The sequence below is a fragment of the Manis pentadactyla genome, chromosome Y (assembly GCF_030020395.1).
Source record: "Manis pentadactyla isolate mManPen7 chromosome Y, mManPen7.hap1, whole genome shotgun sequence".
Lineage (NCBI taxonomy): Eukaryota > Metazoa > Chordata > Mammalia > Pholidota > Manidae > Manis > Manis pentadactyla.
This window is the reverse complement of record NC_080039.1, coordinates 4133552-4160193: the sequence shown is the minus strand read 5'-3', so window position 1 is coordinate 4160193 and position 26642 is coordinate 4133552. Positions and strand designations below refer to the sequence as shown.

The 26642-nt window shown below is 37.0% G+C and overlaps 1 protein-coding gene across 1 annotated transcript; it reads left to right on the top strand.

Moving 5' to 3' along the window:
* The first annotated feature begins 1734 nt into the window (after positions 1-1734).
* Positions 1735-7847, top strand: LOC130682088 (deleted in azoospermia-like). Its single transcript, XM_057496215.1, has 9 exons — positions 1735-1860; positions 2132-2223; positions 2783-2834; positions 3268-3331; positions 3421-3560; positions 4971-5039; positions 5767-5820; positions 6585-6701; positions 7794-7847. The coding sequence occupies exons 1-9, from the start codon at positions 1735-1737 to the stop codon at positions 7845-7847; spliced, it is 768 nt and encodes a 255-aa protein (XP_057352198.1).
* Positions 7848-26642: the final 18795 nt, after the last annotated feature.

Below are 26642 nucleotides of genomic sequence, written 5' to 3'. Positions count from 1 at the left end.
CTGTAGGTACCATATGGACTGTGGACTCCCCTGTGTAATTCTGGTGATGCCATCACAGGGTTTCTCAACCATGCCCCTTTTCAGATTTGGGGCCAGATGATTACTTGTTGTGGGGAGCTGTCATTTGCATTGTAGGATTTTTTTTTTTATACCTGGCCTCTACCCATTAGCTACTGGGAACATTCCTCAGTTGTGACAACCAAAAATGCCCCTGGGCCACAACATCTCCCCTGGTTGAGAATCAATATATTATCATAAATCCTTATAAACTGGCAGTTTCTGACCTGATGTTAACAGCCCTAAATTAAAATGCCATCCATTGTGGTCACAGACAGATAATACTATAAACAGTTTATCAAATAAAAAGGTACCCAAAGTTCATCTACAAATTAAGGGAATATTGGGGAGAAAATAAGGTACAAAAATTTCAGAACCACTATTCTGTTTTATTTGTGTTTTGTTTTCCTCAATAAGCAGAGGTGTTATAGCTTTATCTCTTGCAGCCTTTTGTAACTAACCTCTTACAGTCAATAAGGTATAACATAATGAATTTCAGATGAGAGGATCACCATAGTTTATTGAAGTTCCAACTCTGGTTGTTAATTAATAAGGTTTCTACAAAATAAGTAACTAGTAAAAAGCAGGAAAGAAACTTTTTTAACCTATTGAAAATAAATTTAAGTGACAGCACAGTAACTTATATTGACATACTACTTTATACTTTACAAGATGGAATTACACTTCAGTGAAGTTTTCCAAGATAAAAGGCTGCCAGGTAAGTTGCTTATATATAACCTAGTTATGGACATGAACCTCGATCTCCTGACTAAACTAATTTTTTTTCACTCTGCTATAGTGCCTTTACAACATACATGTTGTCAGTAAATTCTGCTTCAGAAAAATTTACATTAACCTTAGTGTGGGAAGACTAACGATGGTTCTGAACAGAATCCAGAAAAATAATGAGTTTCATGTGTGGGCCTCTTTATCTGAAAAGAAAGATTGTATTATTTATATCTATTGGCCTAGTGTGAAAATTAAACTTATCCGTAGGATTGATTTGTTGTTAATCAAGAAAAAAAATGTTACTTTTAGCAGGAGCTATGATATGTGAGCAAATGAGGTTTTCATCATCCATTTCCAAAGTAAAATGGGCATACTAACATTATTATGATTATAAAATCCATGTTAATTTTGGTGAATAGAAAATGAGGCAAGATAAATTGGTTTAAAATGTTGATGTTTGTTTTCTTTTTAATGTAGCTTTAAATTTTCTTTTTATCTTTTTAAAATATGTACCATGTTTTTTTAATAAGGTTTTTTAAAAAGTAAAATAAAAATTTGCTTACTGGCATAGAACAGGATGACTTTAATAACTTGATATTTTACAAATCTGAACTTCCCAGTCATTTTTTACCAGCTCCCATTTATTTTAACAGTTCATATAAAGTGAGTATTCTACCATGGAATTTTACAAGAGATGGTGATGGGCAACATTGGGCTTAAGAAAGTATGATACAGTTTTGTTAAAATTTCATCACGATTACTCTAATTAATTTAAATCCTGAATTTGAACTAAGTTGTTTGATTATTAATTTATAATGAAGGTGATTTATATGAAAATGTTTTATACTTTAAATACAAAATTGATAGCACATCATGTATAGCTTTAGCCTGTACATCTAGTGATGATATCTGCTTTTGAAATTGCAGTCTGCTGAAAATTCTGAAACTATGAACTCAACCATCTCCAAAGAGGCCAGCACCCAGTTCTCATCATCTACAACCAGCCAAGGCTATGTTTTACCAGAAGGCAAAATCATGCCAAACACCATTTTTGTTGGTGGAATCGATGTTAGGGTATTGTATCCGTATTTCATTTGTTTTAAAAAATACATTGTGAATAATGGGATTTTGGACCTATTGAAAACATAGGTTTTTTTGTACTCATGCAAGTTTGGAATTGGTTTTATGTTAACCAATAGGGACTAAAACTGTCTTTGACAAAGAGCTACAGGTAGTTAGGGGATACTTGAGGGAGATACTTCCACAACATTAAGTCTTCTTTATAGTATAATAAAAGTTTTTGAATGCCAAGTTTTTACTCTTGAAGTCAAATTCTTCTCTATAGATGGATGAAACCAAAATTAGAAGTTTCTTTGCTAGATATGGTTCAATAAAAGAAGTGAAGATAATCACGGATCGAACTGGTGTACCCAAAGGGTAAGTTAAAACATGCTCAGTATAAATTATAAAAAGTGTGTTATGGCATCTATAGAGTATCAGAGTAGACTTCAAAACTGATATTCTTACATTTGTATAAATGAATTCTGGTGCTTTGTCAGGTTCCTTTATGTAGAGGATAAAAGTTTGTTGCCAGCTCTTCTATTTAACAATTTCCTTGATGTTTGTATTTAAATATTTCCTGTCTTCATTTATTGCACATAAGTGGGTTAGTCAGTTTTATCAATTGTTTTCTTCACACATTTCACAGTATTTAAAATTTTAACCATCTTGATGTAGGTAATAAATTCAGGGTCTTAGATACGAATTTTCTGTTACTGAATGAGGTTTCCATGCTACCTTACTTCTGACATAGATCAGGGTAAGAAAACAAAAAAAAATGTGGTAAGATTTATGCTGGATCCATTATGTACATTTTTAAAATACTTATCTCAGTATATGCTTTATCCTTTATCATGATTCTGTCAATTATCTCATTGACTACTAGAAATTTTAGGTCATACTTACAGCAGTGATTTTATACTTATCTGCCCTTTAGCTATGGATTTGTTTCATTTTATAATGACGTGGATGTCCAGAAGATAGTAGAAGTAAGTAATCTTATGGGAAAATCTCTTAATTACCTTATGTTTAATTAAGTTTAGGTTAGATTTGTTTAGTATTGTTTCAGTCCTGAATTCTTGTATGGAGTATTATAAATATATATACTTCATGTTTGAAATCCCAAACTTAATCTTACATAGCTTGTCAGAAATGATTTTTTATTGGGCATATCTGGCTTCATGAACTAGAGACAGGACTGGATGGATAGCATGTAAAAGTTTTTTATCAAGTTCATGACACCTCTGAACACTTTGACTAGAGTAGTGAGGGTAGATAAGATAGCTTTATGCAGATAGATTTTTATTTGGTGTGGTCGCAGTCTGATCTCTGACTGTGGGAATCTTAGAGGACTAGGTTACCAAAGTTTTAGAAGTAAAGGCTTCAAAACTGATCTGGTTTTGCTGCTGTTTTTATTTTCAGTCACAGAAAAGTTTCCATGGTAAAAAGCTGAAACTGGGCCCTGCAATCAGGAAACAAAATTTCTGTGAGTAAAGAAAGGAATTGATGTTGACAGATGCATAGCTTTTCAGAGAAGTGAAAATAGGTTTTGTTTTCTTTTTATCCTTTGAAAAGGTTCTTATCATGTGCATCCACGTCCTTTGGTTTTTAATACACCACCACCACCACACTTTCAGTGTCTCTGGAGCAGTCACAACCCTGTAGGTTACATGCAGCCTCCAACCATGATGCATCCTATAACTCTGTATGTGCAGGTGAGAATTCTCTACAGTCCTGGCTTTTTATTATAGTTTTGGAGATCTTATAGATGGGGCCTTTTAAAAGTAAGCCTGCCTTATTTCTGACTTCTGTGGGATTATATCCATGATTTCTATAATAAGTGATATATATATATATATATATATATATGTCCCTGTTTGAATACTTGGAGTGATGGAAACTTACTACATTTAGTTTTTAGCAACCTGTTATTCTTAGTGTTACTCCTTATACTAAGCTAAAACTTGCTTCCATATACTTGGTAAACTTTTATCTTAGAACTGACCCCTATGGCCACATAGCAAATATTTCTTCTTTTTTGCCTGTTGTGACAACTCCTTAAACATTTGAAGGCAGTTTTCCTTATGCATGGTTTATTCTTTGTTATGGTTAGCAGTTCTCATTATTCTTTATGTTAGCAATGATTTTTAGATGCCTCCTCATACAGAGTGCTGGCATCCAGATGTATTCTGGTTCTAGAATGAATAGGTTCCTGATGACTTAACTGTATTTTTAAGTCCTGTGAGTTTCTGGCATATAATTTACCTGGTCCTGGTTACTTTAATATTTGAAGTGGGATTTGGAGTATTTAATATCTCCTACTGATGATAACACTTGGTTCATTTTACTTTCTTCAGTTTAAAAGATGTTTGGAAGAAAAGAAAGACAAGATAATGTGAAATAGGTCTACATTGCCTTTCATTTGTTTACATTTTCCATCAACCAGAAGTATAGGATGGTACATATTTTATTTTTCCTGTTCTAAGCATGGCTAGAAGTAAACTCCTGTTTGCTCCTAGTACTTACTGTGAGCTATTACCTCTTCTGGCTGTACTCATGTATGCTACTATGGTAGATGTTTTGATTAAGTAAATATTTATTGAAAGATACAATACATAGTCTCATTTCCAATTTTGGGTTATGCACTACCCTTAACATTTAGAAGTAAAATACAGAAGGAGCCATAAAATCTATAGAAGGACTACAGATGGATTACACCTGACCCCAATAATATTGTCAAATAATAACAAATTGCCTAAAAGTGTTTATACAAAAAAGTAGCAGGTGTGTCAATATAACTTTAACATGGAAATCTGTCCGAATAGAGCCTCATCACCAGTGTAAGAGAGAACTTTTAATTGGAGGTAAACAAGATAAACTTAGGTTGGCAAAATCAGTCACTTCCCTCATTTATATCTTTCTCCTCCCTACCCAAAAAGCTAACATTCAACAGAGAATGCTTTTTTCTTCATGAAGCCAGTCACTCAAATAGAATCCTGCATGGTATACAGAAAAATAATGAAGATTTATTTTATATTTTTGTTACATTAGGAATAATATTTCTTCCTCCTAGTTTTTAAAAATTTACCTTGATATTACATTCTTTATGTAAATTTTATTTTCAGGCATATCCTTATCCAAGTTCACCAGTTCAGGTCATCACTGGTTATCAGCTGCCTGTATATAATTATCAGGTAATTTAAGAAGGAACAAAATGATTTACTTTGGAATATTAGTGAAGCCTTTATCTATGTAAATTTCCCCAGTAGATTGTTATTTAAACTAGTTGAGTAGGCTTACATACAAGAAAAAATAAGAATTTGTCTAGAATTATGGGCTGTATTACTTAAGAATAAGGGAATGATATTTTGACAGGAATATACTTAGCAAGTTTTCTTCTGTACTGTCAAGATTTGGTGTCCTCTCCTATAGTTCCACATGTCTTCCTCCATCCTTGTTGTCAATTAGCTGAAATAATCCAAGCTGAATATAAATTTGTATCAAATACAACTGGAATTCAATGCTCTGAGATTGGATTGAGCATTGAATTCCAGTTGTATTTGATAATGTTTATATTATCTGGCTACCAAGATAGTAGTTCTCTGAATTTCTGCCCATGGAGAGGAACCTATTTATGACCCAGGACCCATATCTATGGTAATAGGTTCAAAGAACTGCTATCTCTGAGTTTTCCTGAAAGCCAGCTACAGAAAACTGAGGAAAAGGTGAGTTTTATATATGAAAATAACAATAAAACCCTCAGGTACTATAAACATAAAGTACATCTTACTTCCATTCTTTTTCTTTTATTGTAACAAGTTCAAGGAGCCAGCATGACAAGTAAATACCTCAAAACTGTCTCCTCTCTGTGTGAAAATATATAAGAATATATAAATAATAGTTACTTCCTTTTTTTTAAAGATGCCACCACAGTGGTCTGATGGGGAACACAATAGTTATGTTATTCCTCCTCTGGTAAGTTGAATTAACCAAACATATACTTCCCTATTCATTATTTTAATATTTTATTGTTTGACTTATATATCTTGACCTTTAGTCATATGTAATCCTAGAAATGTTTTTAAATACCCTTTTACATTATGTGTTAGGTTTTCTTAATTTCTTGTCAATGCAAGTATATACTCCTGTGGTTGGAACTGGGCTGTTTCTCATTATTTTAGTGTGCGTAAATGATGGCTACTCTCTATACAACATTACTCATGCGCTTGTTGATACATTGCATAATCCAAGAAAGGTAGTATTAATACCTATGCTAATTCTAATCTTAGGAATCTAGAATTGGTATTGTATCTGCCTCTTGGTTTCACACATAAAAAATCTGTTGAAGAGAAATAAAGAAATACTTTGCTACTAATAGCTATTGTATAAGAACAGGATAATAACAAAAGAGGGTGCTAACTCTTAAAACACTTGAGCCTTTGTTGCCTTCTGTCTTTCATCAAGACTGGATCGTAGAAGGATGTAATACGAGTTAAAATTCTTAGGCACTGGGAAATTCCTGTTGCCTTGCTACATGTTGGAGTTTACTTTTCTTTGACTCCTTCTAATTCTAATCATGTTGAAGCTTAGAAAACATTTTAAAATAAAAGATTGCTTTACTGCCTTTCAACTAAGTCCACACTGATACTTTCAGTATCAGCTCAACATTTTGAAGAATAGATTGTTTAGAAATGTATCTAATGAATATCTCTTTACTCACACTTTTATCTTAAATGTAGACTTATACAGCTGTTAACTACTACCACTGTAATGAAGTTGACCCAGGAGCTGAAATTTTGACAAGTGAATGCTCCATTCGTGAAGCAACTGCATCCTCTGGAAATGGCCCACAAAAGGCAAACATCTCATTTTACTTACTAATATTTATAGCCTCATATTTTTTTCAAGTTTTAATAATGGCTCTTTATGAAGCAAGCATGTTTGCCCAAATTTAAATATGGAAGCCATAAATTACAGAGCTTAACAGTTGATATTTCAGCAATTTATGTAAAAGTTGATGAAATCTCAGTACCTTGAAACTTTCATTGTATACATATAGTTTCTGATTCAGTAATCTTACCCTTTTCCATTGTCCTTCCATTCAGTAATATTTCCATTTTCATTTTTTAACCATACTTTCATAAATACTGCATTAACATGATTTGGTAAGATGCAATAGGCAGGTTTCCTTAGGAATCCTACTCCACAAAAGTATGAATTATATCTGCCTTGTCTTTTACCAATTCAAACAATTACAAGCTAAATTATAATACATAATTATGGTATTCTTATAACATTTGGTGGCTCTTAAGAGTGGTGGAGTCCTTAGTAATAACTGAAGTACTGAAATAGGCAGAGTTGTTTCTCTATTATCTTTAGATCAGATTCCTATAATCTGTCACTCTTGAATTCTATTTTGAATGAGTGGGAATGTAGAAGTAGTTGATATGATGGGGAAATCACAACATAATGTTGAAGATTCCCATTGCAGTGTGTGAACTTCATCCATTTGTTTCTCGGGGGGGGAAATGCTGCGAACTATGAACTATAGGATGTTCAGAACTACTGAACAATTCCCTGATTTGAAACATGAATTAAAATTTGAAAAAATATTAAAATAGTGTACAGAGGTTTTATCCTGGATATTTTTTCTTGAAATGCTGAAGTTCATTGTTTCTTACCTAAGAGGAAAAATTAAAGAACTGAAGGAAATATATTTTGGGGTTTTACTAAATTGAGCTTTTTCAACCAGTGCTCTTATCACTAAGACTAAGAGTGCACACTGTTTCTTAAGTATCAAAGAGAAGTTACATATGAAGTGACATATGGTAAGAATTATGAATTGCATAAGAATTCTTTAGCAAGAAGTGTGTGCATTCCATAATCTATTTAAAAATGTTTAAGAGTAAAAGGAATAATCTTTAGATTACTGAAAACTTCTGTTTCAGAAATCTGTGGACCGAAGCATACAGACGGTGGTATCTTGTCTATGTAATCCATAGAACAGACTGGGAAACTCACTTGTTACTCAAGATGACTACTTCAAGATATGAAAGGAATAGTATACATGATAAAATGCACATTTGTCAGCTATGAATCATCTTTTTTCCTATAGTATATTTAGCTTGAGTTCATGTAGAGCATTTAATTGAACTCTTGGCATTTGACTGTAACCCAGTAAACCATTGTGAGAGAGTTTTGCCTGGCAGCATATTTTATATTGCTCAAACTTCGATACAGTAGAGTTTGTCTGTCCTTGGGAAAGAGACCTTTAGCAGAAGTTGACAATTGAAAAGGTTCCTGAAAGAGGAGAGTTGGAAGAGAATATTAGCTTGACCAAATACAAAAATAAAATTTTAGATGACAGAAAGCAGAACTTAAGAGTACATGGATATTGGACTAAAGAGAAGAAAAGAAATTGATCACTCAAATGACATACCTGAACAATGCTGGGAGAGAAGAGGTTATGTGAAACAGTAAAAAGAGCTGAGTAGAAAGAAATGGAAGATGATTCAGAGTTGGTAAAATGGAAGAGAATGTGGGTGTTTGAATTTAAGTTCTGCTTTCTGGTCCTGGTTCTATCACCTCAGACAAATCACTCAAATCTTACTAGGACTCCAGTTTTTACAAGTCTAAGATGAGGAAACATAGGACTAAAGATTTTTAAGATCCCTTAGTTCTGAGGCTGTAAATATGGAAAGGAACTGACTGGACTCTCCATGGGGAGAACAGGATTTAAAAAATTTTTTATAACAGGTTTATTGATACAAAATTCACATACTATACAGTTCACCCATTTAGAATGCACAATTCAATACTTTTAGTATATTCACACAGAGTTGTACACCATGGGTCACAATCAATTTTAGAATATTTAAACACCCCCCAAAATAAACCCCCTACCCATTTTCAGTCACTCTACATTTTCCCCACAACTCATCTATCACACCTACTTTCTTTAGAGGAATTCCCTATTCTGGTTATTTCCTATAAATAGAATAATACAAAATGTGGCCTTTTATGACTGGGTTCTTTCACTGGTATTATGTTTTCAAGGTTCATCTATGTTAGAGCATGTTTCACTACTTCATTTCCTTTTCCTTATGGATATACCACATTTTGTTTATCCATTCTTCACTTGATAGACTTTTGGGTTGTTTATTTTTTGCCTCTGATGAGTAATGCTGTTAACGTTTTGAGGAACTGACTGAAGTTTTCCAAAATGACAGCACCATTTTCGATTCAAAGGGAAATTTTCAACCATTGCTGGGTGTCTTAAAGGAGAATAGCTTTTTTCCGTCAATGAATTTACATAGGATGAAGCTTACAGCCTTTTTAAAGGCAGTGTAAGGATTTTATAAATGCATAAGGGGAGAGCTGTTAACAGGATCAAGTCCTCAACCATCTTCACAACAGAGAGCATAAACTTACTTAAAGTTGACATTTGTTCTCTGGCTGTTTCATCCTGTATAGACAGTACAATTTAAAATGAAAGAACTGGGGCTATATGACAGCTTACCTTGCCCAAAGTTTTCAAGGTTAAATAGACAGTACTTAAATTATACAGTCTTTGAACTTGAGTTTTCACCTGGTATTAGACAAAAGTCTCCCTTTACACCTTCCACAATTTTCTGCTTCTTTGGGCTATGAGTCAAAAGTTGGTAGTTTGCAGATGTCTGGCATCTAGACCTATTTTGATAAGCTAAACGTTGTTTTCATTGAAATTGAATGCAATGAGGCAGGATATACATAGTAAATTCTACTCTGTTGTCCTAATTCCAGCTCCTTCAAAATCTTTGATATCTTTACCTGACCTCTGAAGGTATTTGAGTTTGTGACCAATTTTCTGGGCTTTAACTCAAATAGGATAATTACCCTGTTGCAGATGACATAATTTCCTGAAACCACCTTTCTTTATATGACAAACTGAATTAAATTCCTAGGAAATTGACTAAACACAGACAGCTAAAAATGTATCTGAGTAAGTAGAGAAGATAGTATTAGGTTATTACTAGTTTACTGAGCTCTATTCCTCTTTGTAATGCCTCACCTCCCTCCATCTGCCCATCTGCCAGCAGCGTAAAGTCCAGGCATATCCAGCGTAAATATCCAGGGTAAAACCTGTTAATTATGGATGGGACAATTACGGATAGGTTGTTTATTTTTCTCTTTATTTCCTAAAGAATGATTGATCATCATCACAGGATAAGGATATGCCTTAAAGAATGCCCAAACTTCTATTTTTTAACCTAAAAACCTGGGATTTCAATTTGAAGTGGAGTGCTATTCTCAAGCCATGGTTTCTCCCTATGCACTTCTTTTAGTGAAAACAGTACTTTTTAAAATTAAGTTAAGGAATGCTTCCCAAAAAGGATCACTTTTCTCTCAATATTTATAGTTTTTAAAACTAAAATGAATGCTTTAAGTATTTTGCAACTCTTAGGTCATAGTGATAGTAGGAAATTTTCAGTGAAGTATAAAGGACTGTTTCTGTCTTTTCTAGGATAAAAGAGTGCATTACTTTAGAAGAAGTCGGGCAGTGCTTTAATCTGATCGATTCTCTCTGTTAACTTTCTAGTCTCATTGGAAGTTGTTGGTTTTGAATATTAAGAGACTGAAAGTTGTTCACTATTATATAAATTTAATGCTGAATTTGTATAAATTGCACTCAGACTTTCTACATAAGTTATATTGGATGGCCTAGTTTTACTTTACAATGAAACTGTTTTTCATTAGATGTTTATTTAGAAATGTTCTGTGTTGAATATATAGCTGAAAGTAAAAAATAATAAAGACCAAAAGGAGTAACTTAAGATACATTTGTAAGGACTTTTTTAAACAGAAATTAACATTTTCAGAGTTTGAAATAAATGCTGATTTTCAAAAAATTGTTTTAAAAAACCTACTATTTTGAAAGGTCAGAATTTTGATAATTTGAACACAAGCATTTCATTTCTCCAACAAGTAAACAGTGAACATTACAATATTTACAGTGCTTAAAATTGTACTTTATTATTTGTCTAGAAATTCACCACAAAAGAAAGAGTTTTTAAAACTACATTTTTAATCAGTGGAACTCAACATATAGTTAACTTTATTGATGTCTTCCTTATCTAAACCCAGTAAGACAGATTCTAAACAAAACAGTCCAATCAGTGGGTCTAATGTTTATTCAAAATATTTATCTTTTACCTGGAATCCACACATAGATATGCTATTTGATTGGGATGGCAATTAGGATAACAAAACTTCTGGGCCTAATTTTTTTTTTAATCCAAGACAAACTAAATTTTACTAGGAACATATGCTTCTAAGTGAGTTACCATTTTCCTTATTTTTTCTTTTTTCCTTGAAATGCTAAAATCAATGGCTGTATCTTATATTAAATTGTATTAAATGTTAGTATTAAAGAATGCTGAAAATTTTTTATGACACTTGATGGTTAATCAGAGTACCTGAAAGGAATTTTTTATAAAAACATGAAAATATTAGTTGCTTGTTAAAGAGCAAATAGAATTTTATTTTGTTATCTATTATATTCCCTTTATTAAAGTAAAATATGTCCAGGAGAGTCAAAGTAATTTTTACATTTCTAAACAACAAAAGTTGTTTAGTAAGCATATCCCAAGAATGTGCTAGAGTCAACAATCCATTTCTAGATTAGCTAGTCTCCCTGTGGTTAGACATTGTATCTTGACAAGCAGCTAGAGCACCAGAGCCACGTTTGCTGGACCCACTGTCCAGCTTTTCCAGCCAGTACCCTGTTCTAGCAGAGGTGCCTAGAACAGGTGACGTGAAGAGGAGAAGTAGCAGTATGAGCAGTCTGAGGACTCAGCCCTGGAAAGGTGGCAGTAGGGTGGGTAATCCTTTCTAAGGGAAACCCTTGTATCACATCATATGACTTGCCGCAGACATGAGTTTAAAGTGGCTGCCTAGCCTTCTTTACATTGGCCCCTTTGCTACCACGTGGAGACACTATTTACCTTACTTAGCCTATTGCCGTTACTATAGGCCTTCTCATCAGGGCCTCTTGTTGTCTTAGTCTGAACAGTTTTCATTCTAAATATGAAGAGACTTTTAACTTAAGGATCCCCAAGAGGGCTTACTTAGGCCTCAGAATTTGAAAGTGCCCTGAAATTTGTCCTTTTAAGAATTCTCTGTTTTGTGTGTGTGTCTATCATTCTGTGATTAAATCTCTTGATTACTACAGATGATACCAAGGTCTAAAGAGCCAATTCAAATTATCCCAGTATGCCCTTAAGGAAAGTAGGGGAATAAACTTTGTATTTGTCTGCTGTTTTGTTGGACTGAAGTATTTAAAAGAGTAAGGTAGAAAGACAACACAAAGTCCTGAACCTTTCAAAATTGAAAATTAATTTTAAAGATAGAAGTAAGTTCATATTACCTATTACTGAAACTGTCTTTGCATAAATGAATAAAAAGAAATAAACTTCTTTTTCCCAAAAGTGTTTTGGACTTACTTATTCACCCCATATTACCTTAAGAAATGGCGAGTTGGGTGGGTAGTATGTGAACAGGGGTTTAGACACTTGAAATTCAAAAGTGTAAATATTGTTCAGTTTTTTTTATCCTGGTAGATTTCGCTTATAAACGCAAATTTTGGGACATTGTATTACTTATGAAGAGAGATTTTCATAAGAAACCAACCCTTTTTTTGTTGAGTTGGAAATGATTATCTGTGACTTCCAGTGCTGTGCATCAACAGAGCAGTACCTACTAGGTATGCTGCAGCATCATATATGACTGTGGTCTCATGGCCGAGGCCCTCTCGTTTTGGACTCCATAAACTCCATTTTGTTTACTGCACACTTTGGGCCTAATCTCTGTGACCTTTTTACTTGAGGATATTGAAGTTGTCAATAATAGAGCAAAGATTTTTTCGTTTGTCTGCTTCAAATGAGGATGCATCCGAAAGATCATTACACACCACCTCTTCCTGTCCTAGTTGGAATATTTCCAGTTCCAGAAGCTGAAGCCATAGGAAATGCCCCCTTTGGATGCTCTTATACTCTATTTCATGAATGACTCATTACCAACAAATTTTGATTTTCAGGTTCTGCAAGATAAAAAAGAGTGCCTTCTGAATCATTAGAGATACATTTTGATGTTTATAATTGCTGAAGATTAGTAATCCTTGAATTTTGCATGAGTGTGTGTGTGTATATGCTCATACATATCTACTAATCCAGAAATTTTAATCCCTGACTACGCTAAATAAGGTTCTACCTGAGATGCTAAAACAGCCACATATATCTTAAAACAGTTGTTTTAAACCTATTCATATTTCAGGTATATTTTCTGTTGAGAATTACCACAAAATTCTCAACACAGAACCAGGTCTTCAGGATTGAAAAAATTTCAGCACATTTTTTGTAAAAAATTTAACATTCGGTCAAAATCAAGTAACTCCAAAAAGGCTGGTAACCCTTGTAGGAAGTGTAACCTTCATGCCTTTTTTTTTTTGCCTAAGAACATGTTACCTTTGTTGTGGTTAAATAATTATTCAATGTTGTTTAGCACCCTTAAACTGCAAGGAAGTAATTTCAAAAATAAAATACTCCACAGCAGTTCCCTATAGTTGTAAAGCCTGCTACCCTCATTTCTAAAATTCTCTTCATTGTTTTTAAAGGTAAACTCATAAAAATGTGCTTCCACATTGCTTAATTGTCCTCCCTGCTTTCGTTGCTGCCGTTTGAGGGTAATAAAGAGCAGCGGCGATACAGCAGCATGCCACTCTGCTTCCACAAAGATGACAATAGAGAGGGTGGGGAACTCTAATGGGGAGAAAAGTGGCAGTGTTTTCCATTTGCAAGTCTTACAAATAGGCCCCGCTGTTGAGTATGATCGTTTGGAATCCCTGAAACACTTCTAGATGAGGATTGCTTCTGTACATATGTTGATAAGTGTGTAATCTAGCCTTTCCAACGTGATATGTGATATGTGTCTCTGTGTGTGACTGAATCTTTTTGAGCAGTTCTTCACCACCCATCATCAAAGACTGAGTTTCCCATCTGTAGATAGTACATTTGGTGGTAGAAGACAATAAACAAGAAGTTCAAACTATTAACATGTAAGTTTGAATACTCATGCAAAATATTCAATTGCATAGCAAATAAATGATAGGTAATTCCAAATCATATTTAGAGTTGAAAATATCTCTCCAATATAGCTGTAGCTGTGGGCCAATCCCAAGAAAATGCAAAAAGTTGTCTTAATGCAGAAGTTTAAACCCACTGTACAATTAAGCTCTACAGAAGCTATGCTTTATGATTTTAACTGCTCTGAAATAGAAAGTTTTCCAGTTGAGTCCGTACTTTGTTTTCCCAGTGCACGGGAAGACTTTGTATATTATGTGCACCTACACTGAGGCTGTACCAGGAATATAGCTCTTCCCACATTTAAAATTCTTGATACCAATCAGTTCACTAGGTCGTTAACATTAGAACAAATGAATGACTAGGATATTGGGGTCATGAAAGCCCTCTAGAAATTTGAAGCAATAGCAGTATTTCAAGCAGTTCAAGTTGGAGGTTTTATAATCCTTATTTGTATTTCTCTTTTAACAGAAAAATCTAGCAAAAATACATTATGGTTCTATCTACATCTATTGTCTTTTCCCAAAATAAAATGAATAGAGACATATTCTTACCCAATCGTGGATAAAACTGTTTACCAAAGAAGAAGGTAGGGCTGACAGTCAACTGATCTGCACTGGTACAGCCAGATTAGTGGTTCACAGAGGACTGTTCCCCTCTGCCCTTGCACACTAGATAAAAATACTTAATACTATTAATACTGCCAACTCTTCTGAGTGCCTTCCCCCATGTTCACACCACCCCGGCCCACACCCACTGAATAAATCTTAGTGGACCAGTGGAAATGGAGAGCCGAAATTGAAACACAGAGACCATTTCCTCTTTGCTTTTATCTAAGCTGATCCCCTACTTAGTGCTGGACCTGCTCACAGTGTGAGTAAATCTGAAACAGTATTTAACAGTACAATTGCTAAATGAGAAAAATTTTTAACTCTACATTTTATTTTTCTAAACTTGACTTGGTTGCTTCTCTTAATTCTGGTTAGTGGTGTGTCTATTCTTGACCAATATATATACTCACCAACCAAGGTTATATCCAGGATTGGATCAGCCCTGCATTGATAGGGCAAGTTTTATCAATGGTACCAGCCCACAGAGAAACCTGAGAACAGCAGATCCATCATCTGGGGTGCTTTTTTTTTAGAGACGCAGATTCTTGGGCACCATTCTCAGATTGCTCTTACTCTGTAGCCCTGGGTGGACTCAGTAATCTTTGTTTTTAACAAGTCCCTCAGGGGATTCTGACCTGTTCAACACTTGTAAATACTGCCCAAGATGGGGATCTCTAAGTTTGTCATCTCAGGCTACCTCTTTTTCTGGGATAGCTGGATTTGGAGAAAAAGCCTGTTGGGCTCATTTTGACTCCTTCATAAGGGATTTCATTGGCTTAACCCATCTTTCTCTGCCACGCTTGTATCCAGGAGTGCCAGATGTCCACAGGCAAGGGTAATGCATGAACAGGCTGAAAAATAGATGGAATGAAATCTGAAGGCCAAGATTTCTGGCCAAAAACAAATGGTACAAGGGAGTGACTGAAGAAGCAAAACTGGATTCTACGGCCAAGTGCAGGCAAGCCAAGGGTGAGGGATGAGGTTTGGCTGTGAGGAGGTTGAGTGAACGTGGTGGAAGTAGAGATACTGTACTTGCCTCATGGAGGATAGAACTATGCCTCTGGCCCTCTTAGGAACATTTAATAAGAGGTATTACCCTTGGGTTTTAGAAGAGTGTGACCTGCCATCACTCCTTTTCCTGCCTTGGAATTAACTAATATGTCTCATCCTTAATAAGAATAATAATCAATATTGGAAATATGTTGAAAAATCAAATTCCAGAGATAATCTTGGCATATTGAGATCCATGTTGTGTTTGTATGTGTGTTGAGTTTTAAAATTGATGTAATTCACATAAAATATTAAAAGTAGGTATACTTTTAAAGAATAGTATATACCTAATTTAAGAAATTGGACATTCCACTAATTTACAAGTTTCTCTATGCCCTCTCTGATCACAAACCCTCTTCCTCCCCAACAACATGTTACCATTAAATTGAATTTTGGTTTTATCATCCACCAAATGATTTGTTATTTCTTTGCACGTGTGTCTGTGTTCATGATTTTGCTTTTTTTAAGCATTTACTTAAAGACTATTTTCTTACAGCAATTTCAGGTCCATAGAAAAATGAGAGGAAGGCATTTTTCCATATGCCCCCGACCACATACATGCATAGGCTCCCCATTATCAACCTCCCTCACCAGAGTGGTATGTTTGTTACAACTGATGAACCTATCAAAATCATAATCACCCAAAACCCATAGTTTTCTTTAGGGATCACCACTGGTGGTGTGCATTGGACAATGGGTTTGGACAAATACATAATATGAATCCATCATAGCATCATACAGAGTATTTTCACTGCCCTATAAATCCTGTGGTCTCTGCTCAGTCATCATTTCAGCTTCACCCCTGCCAGTTGGCAACCACTGATCTTTTTACTGTCTCCAAAGTTTTCCTTTTCCAGAATGTCATGTGGTTAGAAATATAGCATGTAGCCTCTTTAGATTGGCTGCTTTTACTTAGTAATATGCATTTAGGTTTCCTCTGTGTCTTTATGGCTTGATCTATCATTTCCTTTTAGCATTGAGTACTATTCTGTTGTACCACAGTTCATTTATTCATTCACTTAACAAAGGATATAGTGGTTTTTTCCAAGTTCTAACAATTATGACTAAAACTGCTGTACACATCTGTGATATAAACATAGAGTGGACAGAAGTCTTTAGTTCATCTGTGTAAATGCCACAAAGTATAATTGCTGGACTGTATGATAAGAGTATGTTTAGTATGTTTAGTTTTAGAAACCTCCAAACTGTCTTCCAAAGGGGATGTACCATTTTGCAGTCTTACCAGCAATGAATGAGAGCTCCTGCTGCTCCATACCCTTGTCAAAATTAGGTGGTGTTAGTGTTGCAGATTCTGGTCATTCTATTAGTTGTCTAGTGGTATCTTATCATTGGTGTAGTTTGTATTTCCCCAATGACATATGATGTGGAGCTTCTGTTCATATATACTTATATGTCATCTGTATATCTTTCGTGAAGTGTCTGTTAAGGTTCTTGTCCTATGTTTTGATCCAGTTGTTTTCTTATTGTTGAGTTTTAAGAGTTCTTTGTGCACTTTGGATAACAGTTGTTTATCAGAGGTGTCTTTTGCAAATATTTACTGTAAGTCTGTGGTTTGTGTTCTCATCTCTTAAAATTTGTCTTTGGTAGAGCAGAAGTTTTTCATTTTAGCAAAGAAAGATTATTTCTTTCATAGATTGTGCCTTTAGTCTTGTATCTAAAAAACTTCACTGCCATACCCAAAGTCATCCATATTTTCTCCCATGTTATCTTATAAGAGTTTATAGTCCTGCATTCTGTGTTGACGCCTCTTATCCATTTTGAGTTAATTTTTATGGAGGGTGTAAATTATGTGCCGAGATTCAGCTTTTTGCATGTGGGTATTCACTTGTTTCAGCACCATTTGTTGAAGATGCTCTTTGCTCCACTGTATTTCCTTTGATCCTTTGTAGAAGATCAGTGGACAGTATTTGTGTGAATCTGTTTCTGGGCTTTCCATTCTGTTCTATTGATTGTCTGTTCCTTCACCCACAGACTGTCCTGACTACTGTAGCTTTACACAGGAAGTCTTAAAGTCTGGTAGTATCAGACCTCCATCTTTGTTCTTTTTCTTCAATATTACCTTGGCTATTCTGTGTCTTTTGACTTTCCATATAATCAATTTGTCAATATCCACAAAATAACTTGCTGGGATTCTGATTGGAATTGCATTAAATTTACAGATAAACTTGGGGATATCTTGGCAATATTGAGTCTTCCTTACATAAACATGGAATATTTCTCCATTTATTATGTTGTGGGATTTCATTCATCAGAGTTTTGTAGTTTTTCTTCTGTAGATACTAGATATATTTTGTTAGGTTTATACCCAAGTATTTCATTTTTGGAGATTTTGCTGTAAATGGTGTTGTGTTTTTAATTTCAAATTCCACTTGTGGCACATATATTGGAAAGCAGTTAACTTTCACATCTTAACCTTGTATCATACAACCTTGCTATATTTGTGTATTAGTTTCAAGAGTTATTTTTTGTTAGTTTCTTAGGATTTTCTATGGGGATGATCATGTCATCTGCAAACACAGTTTTATTTCTTCCTTCTCAATCTGTATGTCTTTTATTTCCTTTTCCTGTCTAGTTGCAAAAGAAAAACTTTCAGTACAGTTTTGAATTTGTACATGGTTTTGGCCCTTAAAAGAACTTGCACAGAAAATTGCTCTTGTGGCTGTACATTATGAGACTCATCCATGTTTACTTGGAGACTATTTATTTCCACTGCTCTTTTGTTATATCAGTTGAGTATCGCATGGTTTACTTACCCCTTTGTCTTGCTAAGAGACAATAGAATTTTATTTTTTATGTTTCAATTCTAAATATTTAAATATTGATTGGCTGACCACTATTCTAAATCATGTACTGTCAACATTCTTAAACACCTTTATGCTTGTGATTACTTTAGAACCCATCTCAGGATAGGCACTAGGGTCCCATTAAAAGAACGTGATGCTCAGACCCTAGACCCAATACTTACTGAGTAACCTGGACAAGCTTCTCTCAGTCTGTTTCTTCCTCTATAAAATAATAATTCTGATACCTACTTTATAGGGTTGCAATGAGATTAAGTTTGACAAAGTATCGACATGGTTAGCTCCTTTCCACCACTCTAGCCACCCACCTTCCACAGTAGTTCCCTCTTCTGAGGCCTTCTCCTGGTCCTTTCATTTAGTGTCAAGAACTTTGCAAGCATTCAATGTACAGAATGGTCATGCCATATAGGTGGGATGCTGTACACTGAGATTTAACATTTGTGCATCTTCTTTGGCAGCAGCAAGTAGCTCATTATTCTGGGGTATCCAGAATATATTCTAGAATGGTTCTTCTCTTTTTCTGAGAGGCCTTTGACTGAACAGAATGTCTAATAAGTGTATGAATGTGTATGGGCCAACATTGCCTATTACAGTCTGATCCCTCATCTCCCCCTACAATGCTCAGAGAGGCAGGAAGGATTTGTCATCCGGCTTTCATCACAAAAATATTCCCTGGTATTTGTATGTATAGTGCTTCAGGATTTTCAGAGCTACTTCATGCATATGATCTCATTTGATCTTCACCAGCTCCATTGAAGCACTGGACATACCCAGGTTTTAGATATAATTTCCCTAAATGTACACACCTTGGGTTTGGAAAAATAAGAAACTAGGACTTTGCATAGCTGGGCCAATGCTTTTTTCTGCTATCTCATAGACAGTGATCTCCCCAAATACAAAATATGGAAATATTTTTCCTTGTGCTCCATATTAACTATAACTAGGTCCAGAAAGTAAAACGGAAAGTTAGCATTCGATTGAGAAAAAATAAAGTCGCTTACTGTTAGAATAGACTAGCCAAAACTTACCATATGCCAGGCTCTGTGCTAATCTGCATTAGGTAGCTCCCCTCATTAAATCCTCACAACAACCTAATAAGGTTAGATAGGTACTGCCCCTATTTCTAGTGATGAAGACTCAAATGCTCATAAGTGTGAGTTTGCCTAATGTCACCGAGCTAGTTAGCTGCAGTCAGGAGTCTTAAGCCCTCAGGGTCAACCACTATCCTAAACTCTCTGATTGTCACTTAAACCTCAAGGCCACCTCACACCACTCTCTTTCCTCACACTACAGTGGCTTACACAGAACAGATCTGGTGTTGAGTGTGGAAGAAGTGTCAAAAATGAATAAATTTTCTTCCTTGTAGAATCTTTTCTTTAGGAAACACTTTATGAGGTGAAATTCACATAAGAACATTATTCAAAAGTGAGTAATTTAATGACATTTAGTCCATTTACAATCTTATACAACCACCACCTATCTACCAAATATTTCCATCCCTCCAAAATAAAAACCATTATGCATTCAGCAGTTTCTCCCCATCCTCCACCACTTCCAGCTTCCAGCATCCACCAACCTGTGGATTTATCCATTCTGGATATTTCACATAAATGGAGTCATACAATATATGGCCTTTTGTCTTTCTGTCACTTCGCATGTTTTGTCTACTTAGCACCATACCGTAGCATTTGTTCCTTTTTTATGGCTGAACAATATTACATTGTACGCAGTATACCACATTAATCCATTCACTTGCTAATGGGCACTTGAGCTGCCTTCCCATTTGGGCCACTGAATAGTGCTGCTATGAACATGAGTACATGTTTGAGTCCCCGTTTTTTGCTCTTTTGGGTATATACTTAGTGCAGTTTCTGGCTTCTATGATATTCTGTTCAGTCATTTCAGACCCACCGAACTGTTCTCCACAGTAGCTGAACCACATTACATACCCATCCACAATACACAAAGGTTCCAGTTCCTCCACATCCTGGCCAATATTTGTTTTTGACTTTTAATTGTAGCTACCCTCATGAAATAGTACCTCACTTTGGTTGTGATTTTCATTTCCCTAGTGACTAAAGATGGAGAGCATTTCTAGAGGTGCTTGTTGGCCGTTTGTATTTCTTTGTAGAAATGTCTATTCAGTCCTTTTCCCACTTTTTAATTTGGTTATTTTACTATTGAGTTTAAGATGTAGATAGATAGATTGATTCATCTACATATACATATATATATTTTTTTTTCTGGATACTAGACTCTGATCAAAGACATGATTTGCAGATATTTTCTCCCAGTCTGTAAGCTGGATTTTCACTTTCTTAATAATGTCCTTTGATGCACAGTTTGATTTTATATGAAGTTTAATTTATCAATAATTTGTTTCCTAGGCTTCTGATATTATATCTAAGAATATATTGCAAGTCCAAAGACACGCAGACTTACCCTTGTATATTTTTTCTAAGAATTGTGTAGTTTTAGCTTTCACATTTACGTCATTGATCCATTTCAAATTAATTTTTTATATGGCATAAGGTAGGGATCCACCTTCATTCTTTTGCATGTGATGTTCGGTTGTTACAGCACCATTTATTGACAAGACTATTCTTTCCCATTGAAAGTTCTTGGTACTCCTTCCTTTGTATAATCCTACATGATTATACAGTTGCCTTCTAACAACTGGGGTTTAGGAGCACTAATGCCCTTGTAAAGTAAGGAAGTCTGCATATAACATTGACTCTCCCAAAATTTAACTACTAATAGCCTATTGTTGACTGCAAACCTTACTGATAAACAGTCAACCAAAACATATTTTGTATGTTACTTTTATTATATACTGTATTCTTAGAATAAAGTAAGCCAAAGAAAAGAAAATGTTTTTCAGATTGTTTTAAATCTCCAAAACATTTTCCAATATATTTGTTGAAAAAAATCTACATATATGTAGACCTGGTTAGTTCAAATCCATGTTGTTCAAGGGCCAACTGTAATTGTATACAATAAAATGCACATATTTAAAATGTACAATGGGTGAGTTTTGACATATACCCTCACAACAATCAAGGCAAGTAGCATTTCCATCACCTTTGTAATTAATTTCCCCCCAAAGAATCCACTTTTTATCACTATAGATTAGTCTGTATTCTCTAGCTTTTTCTATCAGTGGAATCATAATATATACTCTTGGGCCTGGCTTCTTTCACTCAGCGTAATTATTTTTACATTTGTCCTTTTGATGCATGTTTCAATAGCTGCTTCCTTTTTATTGCTGAGTAGTAAGTACTCCACAATACAGATTCATCGCAGTTTGTGCTCACCTGTAGGGGCTGGCCTATGGCCGAGGCTGAGTCCCACTATGACTGAACACCGCCCTTCCACTGTAGCTGACCAACGCCCTAAGATGGCACCCGCTTCCTGGGCGCCACCCTTCCTGGTTTGGTGGCATTAGCATAAGGAAGTTGCTCCTATAGGCTTGCCCCATGCTTCCGCACTCGTGCTCAACTCATGCAGAAGGCATGCTACCAATCAGCTTAAAGGTCACGCATGATCTTGATCACCATTGGCCAGCTTCCTTTATATAAGGCATAAGCAGGAAAGAGAAGGAGAGTCTCTTTCATCTCATTCTTCCTCTCGCTCTCTCCGGCTGTTGCTTCTTCTCACTCACCTTCTCCCTACCTGCTGAGCAACAATAAAGAACTGAAGTGAACCAGGTCTGGGTACGTATCGCTGTCGTCACCGCCACAAGGATCAAACGCGATATCTGGAGCCGAAACCCGGGAATTTTTCTCCAACCACCCAGAGGAGAAACTGGCGGACGTGGACACAATAGAGCTTCTTACCCTGAAGCAGTATCTGTGGACCCCATTTGGAAGGATCGCTCGGGAAGGCACCTCAGAGGAGAAGGGTGAGTGGACCAACGAGCAAAGCGAAAGTAGAAGTAGGAAAGGAGATAGCAAGCAGCTGTGGTGGGGATTTCTGTTTTGTCTGTCCGTCATAGTGTTCTTTGTTGTACTGTTTTGTTTTGTCAAAAATGTTATGAAAAGTTAGGGCGCCAGTGAATGTTCGCGGGATAGCGATGAAGCAAGAAAAGTTCACGGTATAGTGACGAATGCAGGTTAGCGATAAGAGTACCCTATACTCATAAACTTAGGAGTAGCCTTTTATCCTTTAATCGCTAACATGGGATCTGAAGTGTCTAGAATTAGAGCAGAAGAGCCTTTGAGAGCACTCCTGAGGGCCAACGGAACATCATTAAAAACAAAAACCGCAAGGGCTTTCCTCCACATGGTTGAGAAGCATGATCCGTGGTTCCTAGATGAAGGAAGAATCACTACCCCCATGTGGGAAAAGTTAGGCGAGGATCTGCGCAACGCAGATCGCAGGGAGCTGCTCCCAGCTGCTACGCTCCCCATATGGGGGCTGGTTAAGAGCTGCCTAAAGGAGAATAAACCTAGTTGTAGAGAGGCCATAAGGGAATTAGAGGAGGTTCTTGAGGAAGTGAAAGAAGAAAGAGCCTCTGCGAGAACATCTGAAAGAAGATCTTCACAGGGGGGGTCCTCTGATGAGGAAGAGGACCAAGAATTATCAGGAGAAGAGTTAGAGGCTAGAGCTGCTCAGAGAGGACATCGGCCCACATTGTACCCCTCACTGAGCCAACTGAGAATAAGCAGAGAGGAAGGAGAGACTAGTTCGGCCCCTCTCCCCAATAAGAGCAGTAAGGTAGAAGAGATTGTGCCAACCGCCCCAAGTCACCATTTTACTCTCCAACCTATAGAGCAGAGCCACCCCTTTACCAGAGTTACTCATGTTGTGGTGGCCAGGGGTTCCAAGAACAATTGGGCAAGAATAGATGGAAGGAATGGCTAAACATGGAGGGGAATGCAGCCTTCCCAGTAATAGAAGATCCAAACACCCAGCAAGATACCATCAAGCCCTAGATTTTAAGCTTGTAAAAAGCCTAAAGGAAGCTGCCACCACCTATGGAGTACAAGCAGCGTTCACTGTGGCCATAGTGGAGTCATTAGCCACTCAGAATCTAACACCAGATGATTGGGCTAATGTAGCCAGAGCATGCCTTACTGGATTTCAGTACCTGCTATTCAAAACTGTGTGGGCAGAGCTTTCAGAAGACACTGCCCGGCGCAACGCTGCCGCAGGGAACAATCAGTGGAACCTAGAGATGCTGATGGGCACAGGACCTTACTTAGGACAGCATAATCAGATAAATTACCCACCTGCAGTGTATATGAAAATAGCTACAGCAGCTGTCAAGGCTTGGAAGACACTCCAGGGCACTGGTGATTTACAGGGTCAATTATCTGAAGTACTCCAAGGACCAAATGAGCCTTATGCAGATTTATTGGCGAGACTGATGCAAACCGCAGGCCATATATTTGGAGATGCTGACACAGCCATGCCCCTAGTGAAACAGTTGGCCTATGAACAAGCAAATAAATGGTGTAAAGAAGCTATCAGGCCTTGGAAAAATAAAGATTTAAATGTGTACCTCAAATTTTGCCGAGACATCAATGATAGTGTAGTTCAAGGACAAGTGATAGCCACAGCCATAACTCAGGGACTGAAACAGGCACGTAGCAGGGGTACCCCTCCCGGGGCATGCTTCCATTGCAAGCAGATGGGTCATTTAAAGTGAGATTGCTCGAAATTAGGCGGAGGAGGAGCCAGTGTGACCAACATCAAACCACAACTGAGATTATGTCCCAGATGTAGAAAAGGAAACCATTGGGCAAGAGAGTGCAGATCAGTAGTAGATGTGGAGGGACACCCACTACCCCCGCATCAGGCAAACAACGGGAGGCCGGGCCCCCCACCTCAGGGTCCTCAAATGTATGGGGTGATCCAACAGATTCCCAGGACACATTTTCATCTGACAGATCAAGGATCCAGCTTGGAGTTGAAGAACCAAGGAGAGCCACCGCAGGGAGCGCAGGAGTGGACATCTGTGCCACCACCAGACTCGTATTGACACCCGAGATGGGGGTCCAGTTAGTAGAGTCAGATTTTAAAGGTCCATTACCTAAGGATACAGTGGGACTCCTATTGGGCCAGAGTTCCACAACTAAAGCAGGATTGATAGTACACCCAGGAGTTATTGACCCAGATTATGAGGGAGTAGTAAAGATTACGGTCTCCTCCCCAAGAGGCGTTACAGCCATCAATGCTGGAGACCGCATTGCTCAAATTCTTATGCTTCCTAGTAAGCATAGACAATATGGACATAAAAACATGAAAAGAGGTCAATCAGGATTTGGATCATCTGGGGCACCTCTGACCTGTCTCACATCAGAGCTGGGAGACAGGCCTATGCTTGTCCTGAAGATTAGAGATAGGAACTTCTTAGGACTATTATACACAGGAGCAGATCGCAGCATTATAAGGGAAGAAGAGTGTCCGAAGGACTGGCCTTTAAACCGAGCTACTCAGACTTTAAGAGGGCTAGGCATAGCCCAAGCCCCATTATGTACTTCTGCCACACTCCCCTGGAGGGACTCAGAGGGACATGAGGGAATGGTTCAACCTTATGTGCTGAAAATACCGGTGTCCCTCTGGGGAAGAGACATACTGACCCAAATGAACCTCAAAACTAACAACAGAGACCTTTTATAGTGATCAGGCAAAATCCATAATGAGGAAGCAGGGCTATACAGGGACTGGAGGCCTAGGAAAAAACCTGACTGGTAGAGAGACACCTATCCCATTCTCAGGAATGACACCCAGTAGGCTTGGAGGTCCAGGACTGGGTTTTTCCTCGGGGCCATTGAGGGAAGACAACAATTAAAAATACAATGGCGATCGGAGGAGCCCGTGTGGGTTTCTCAGTGGCCCCTTACCAGAGAGAAAAAGGAAGCAGCCCATACATTAGTGCAAGAGCAGATTGCCACAGGGCACCTTGAAAAGTCTACTTCTCCATGGAATACACCCATATTTGTCATAAAAAAGAAATCTGGAAAATGGAGATTGCTGCATGATCTAAGAGCTGTGAATAAACAGATGATACTCATGGGATCTGTACAGTTAGGTCTACCATTGCCTATGGCCCTGCCAAAAGATTGGAAGACCATTGTAATAGATATCAAAGATTGTTTCTTTTCCATCCCTCTTCATCCTGAGGATTGTAAAAGGTTCGCCTTCATGGTACCAGCCATCAATCATGGTCACCCAGATGAGCGGTATGAATGGAAGGTGTTGCCACAAGGCATGGCGAGTAGCCCTACTATGTGCCAATTGTTTGTACATAAGGCCCTGGCAGAAGTTAGAAAAAGGTTCCCTGAAGTGATTATCTATCATTATATGGATGATATTCTCTTATGTCATGAAAGGAACTGTGTAGTAGAAGAAGGCCTCTGCTTCTTGCAAGAACATTTTAAACAATGGGGCTTAGAACTAGCACCAGAAAAGGTACAGGTAACTTGTACCAAACAGTGTTTAGGAATAAAATTGGAAGATACTATTGTTAGACCATTAAAAGTGATCATAAGAACAGATCATCCAAGCACCCTCAATGATTTTCAAAAACTCCTTGGAGATATAAATTGGCTAAGGCCATTCCTAAAGCTTACAGATGAAGAGCTCAGTCCATTATATGAGACACGGAAGGGCGATTCTGATTTATCATCTCTGCGCTCTCTCAGTAAGCAAGCCAAGGAAGCCTTGAGCCTAGTCCAATCCCGCTTGCAGCTTGCCCAGGTAGATAGAATAGACTATGTCAAATTTCTATTCCTTATAGTGATACCCAGTAATAATCGCCCAACAGGGGTACTTTGGCAGGAAGGGCCAATTCTCTGGGTATATCTGGCCCACTCTCCAGGAAAAACATTAAGATGGTATCCTCAGAGTATAGCTGACTTGATTCTCAAAGGAATCAAAACAGCCATAAAAACATTTGGGATTCCTCCAAGCATTATAATAACACCTTATACTGCTGGTCAGATTGAATGTCTTACTGCATGCTGTGATGCATGGGCCATTGCTTATACCATAACCAATGCTTCCTTTGACAACCATTACCCACAACATCCTTGGTTACAATTCTGCCTGTCTAATTCCATAATTTTTCCTAAAATTACAAGATGCAACCCCATACCCAAGGCAAAGGTCATTTTCACTGATGGATCAAAGAGTGGCATCGGGACTGTGGTCACTGGTGACCAATCTTGGACATTCAGTTTTCCAACCACTTC

What these genes read in the sequence shown, in the direction of transcription:
- LOC130682088 (XM_057496215.1), top strand. Translation starts at nt 1,735, where the DNA reads ATGAACTCAACCATCTCCAAAGAGGCCAGCACCCAGTTCTCATCATCT. An exon ending in ATGTCCAGAAGATAGTAGAA is followed by an intron (nt 2,835 to 3,267) that starts GTAAGTAATCTT and finishes TTTTATTTTCAG; the next exon opens with TCACAGAAAAGTTTCCATGG. An exon ending in TGCCTGTATATAATTATCAG is followed by an intron (nt 5,040 to 5,766) that starts GTAATTTAAGAA and finishes TTTTTTTTAAAG; the next exon opens with ATGCCACCACAGTGGTCTGA.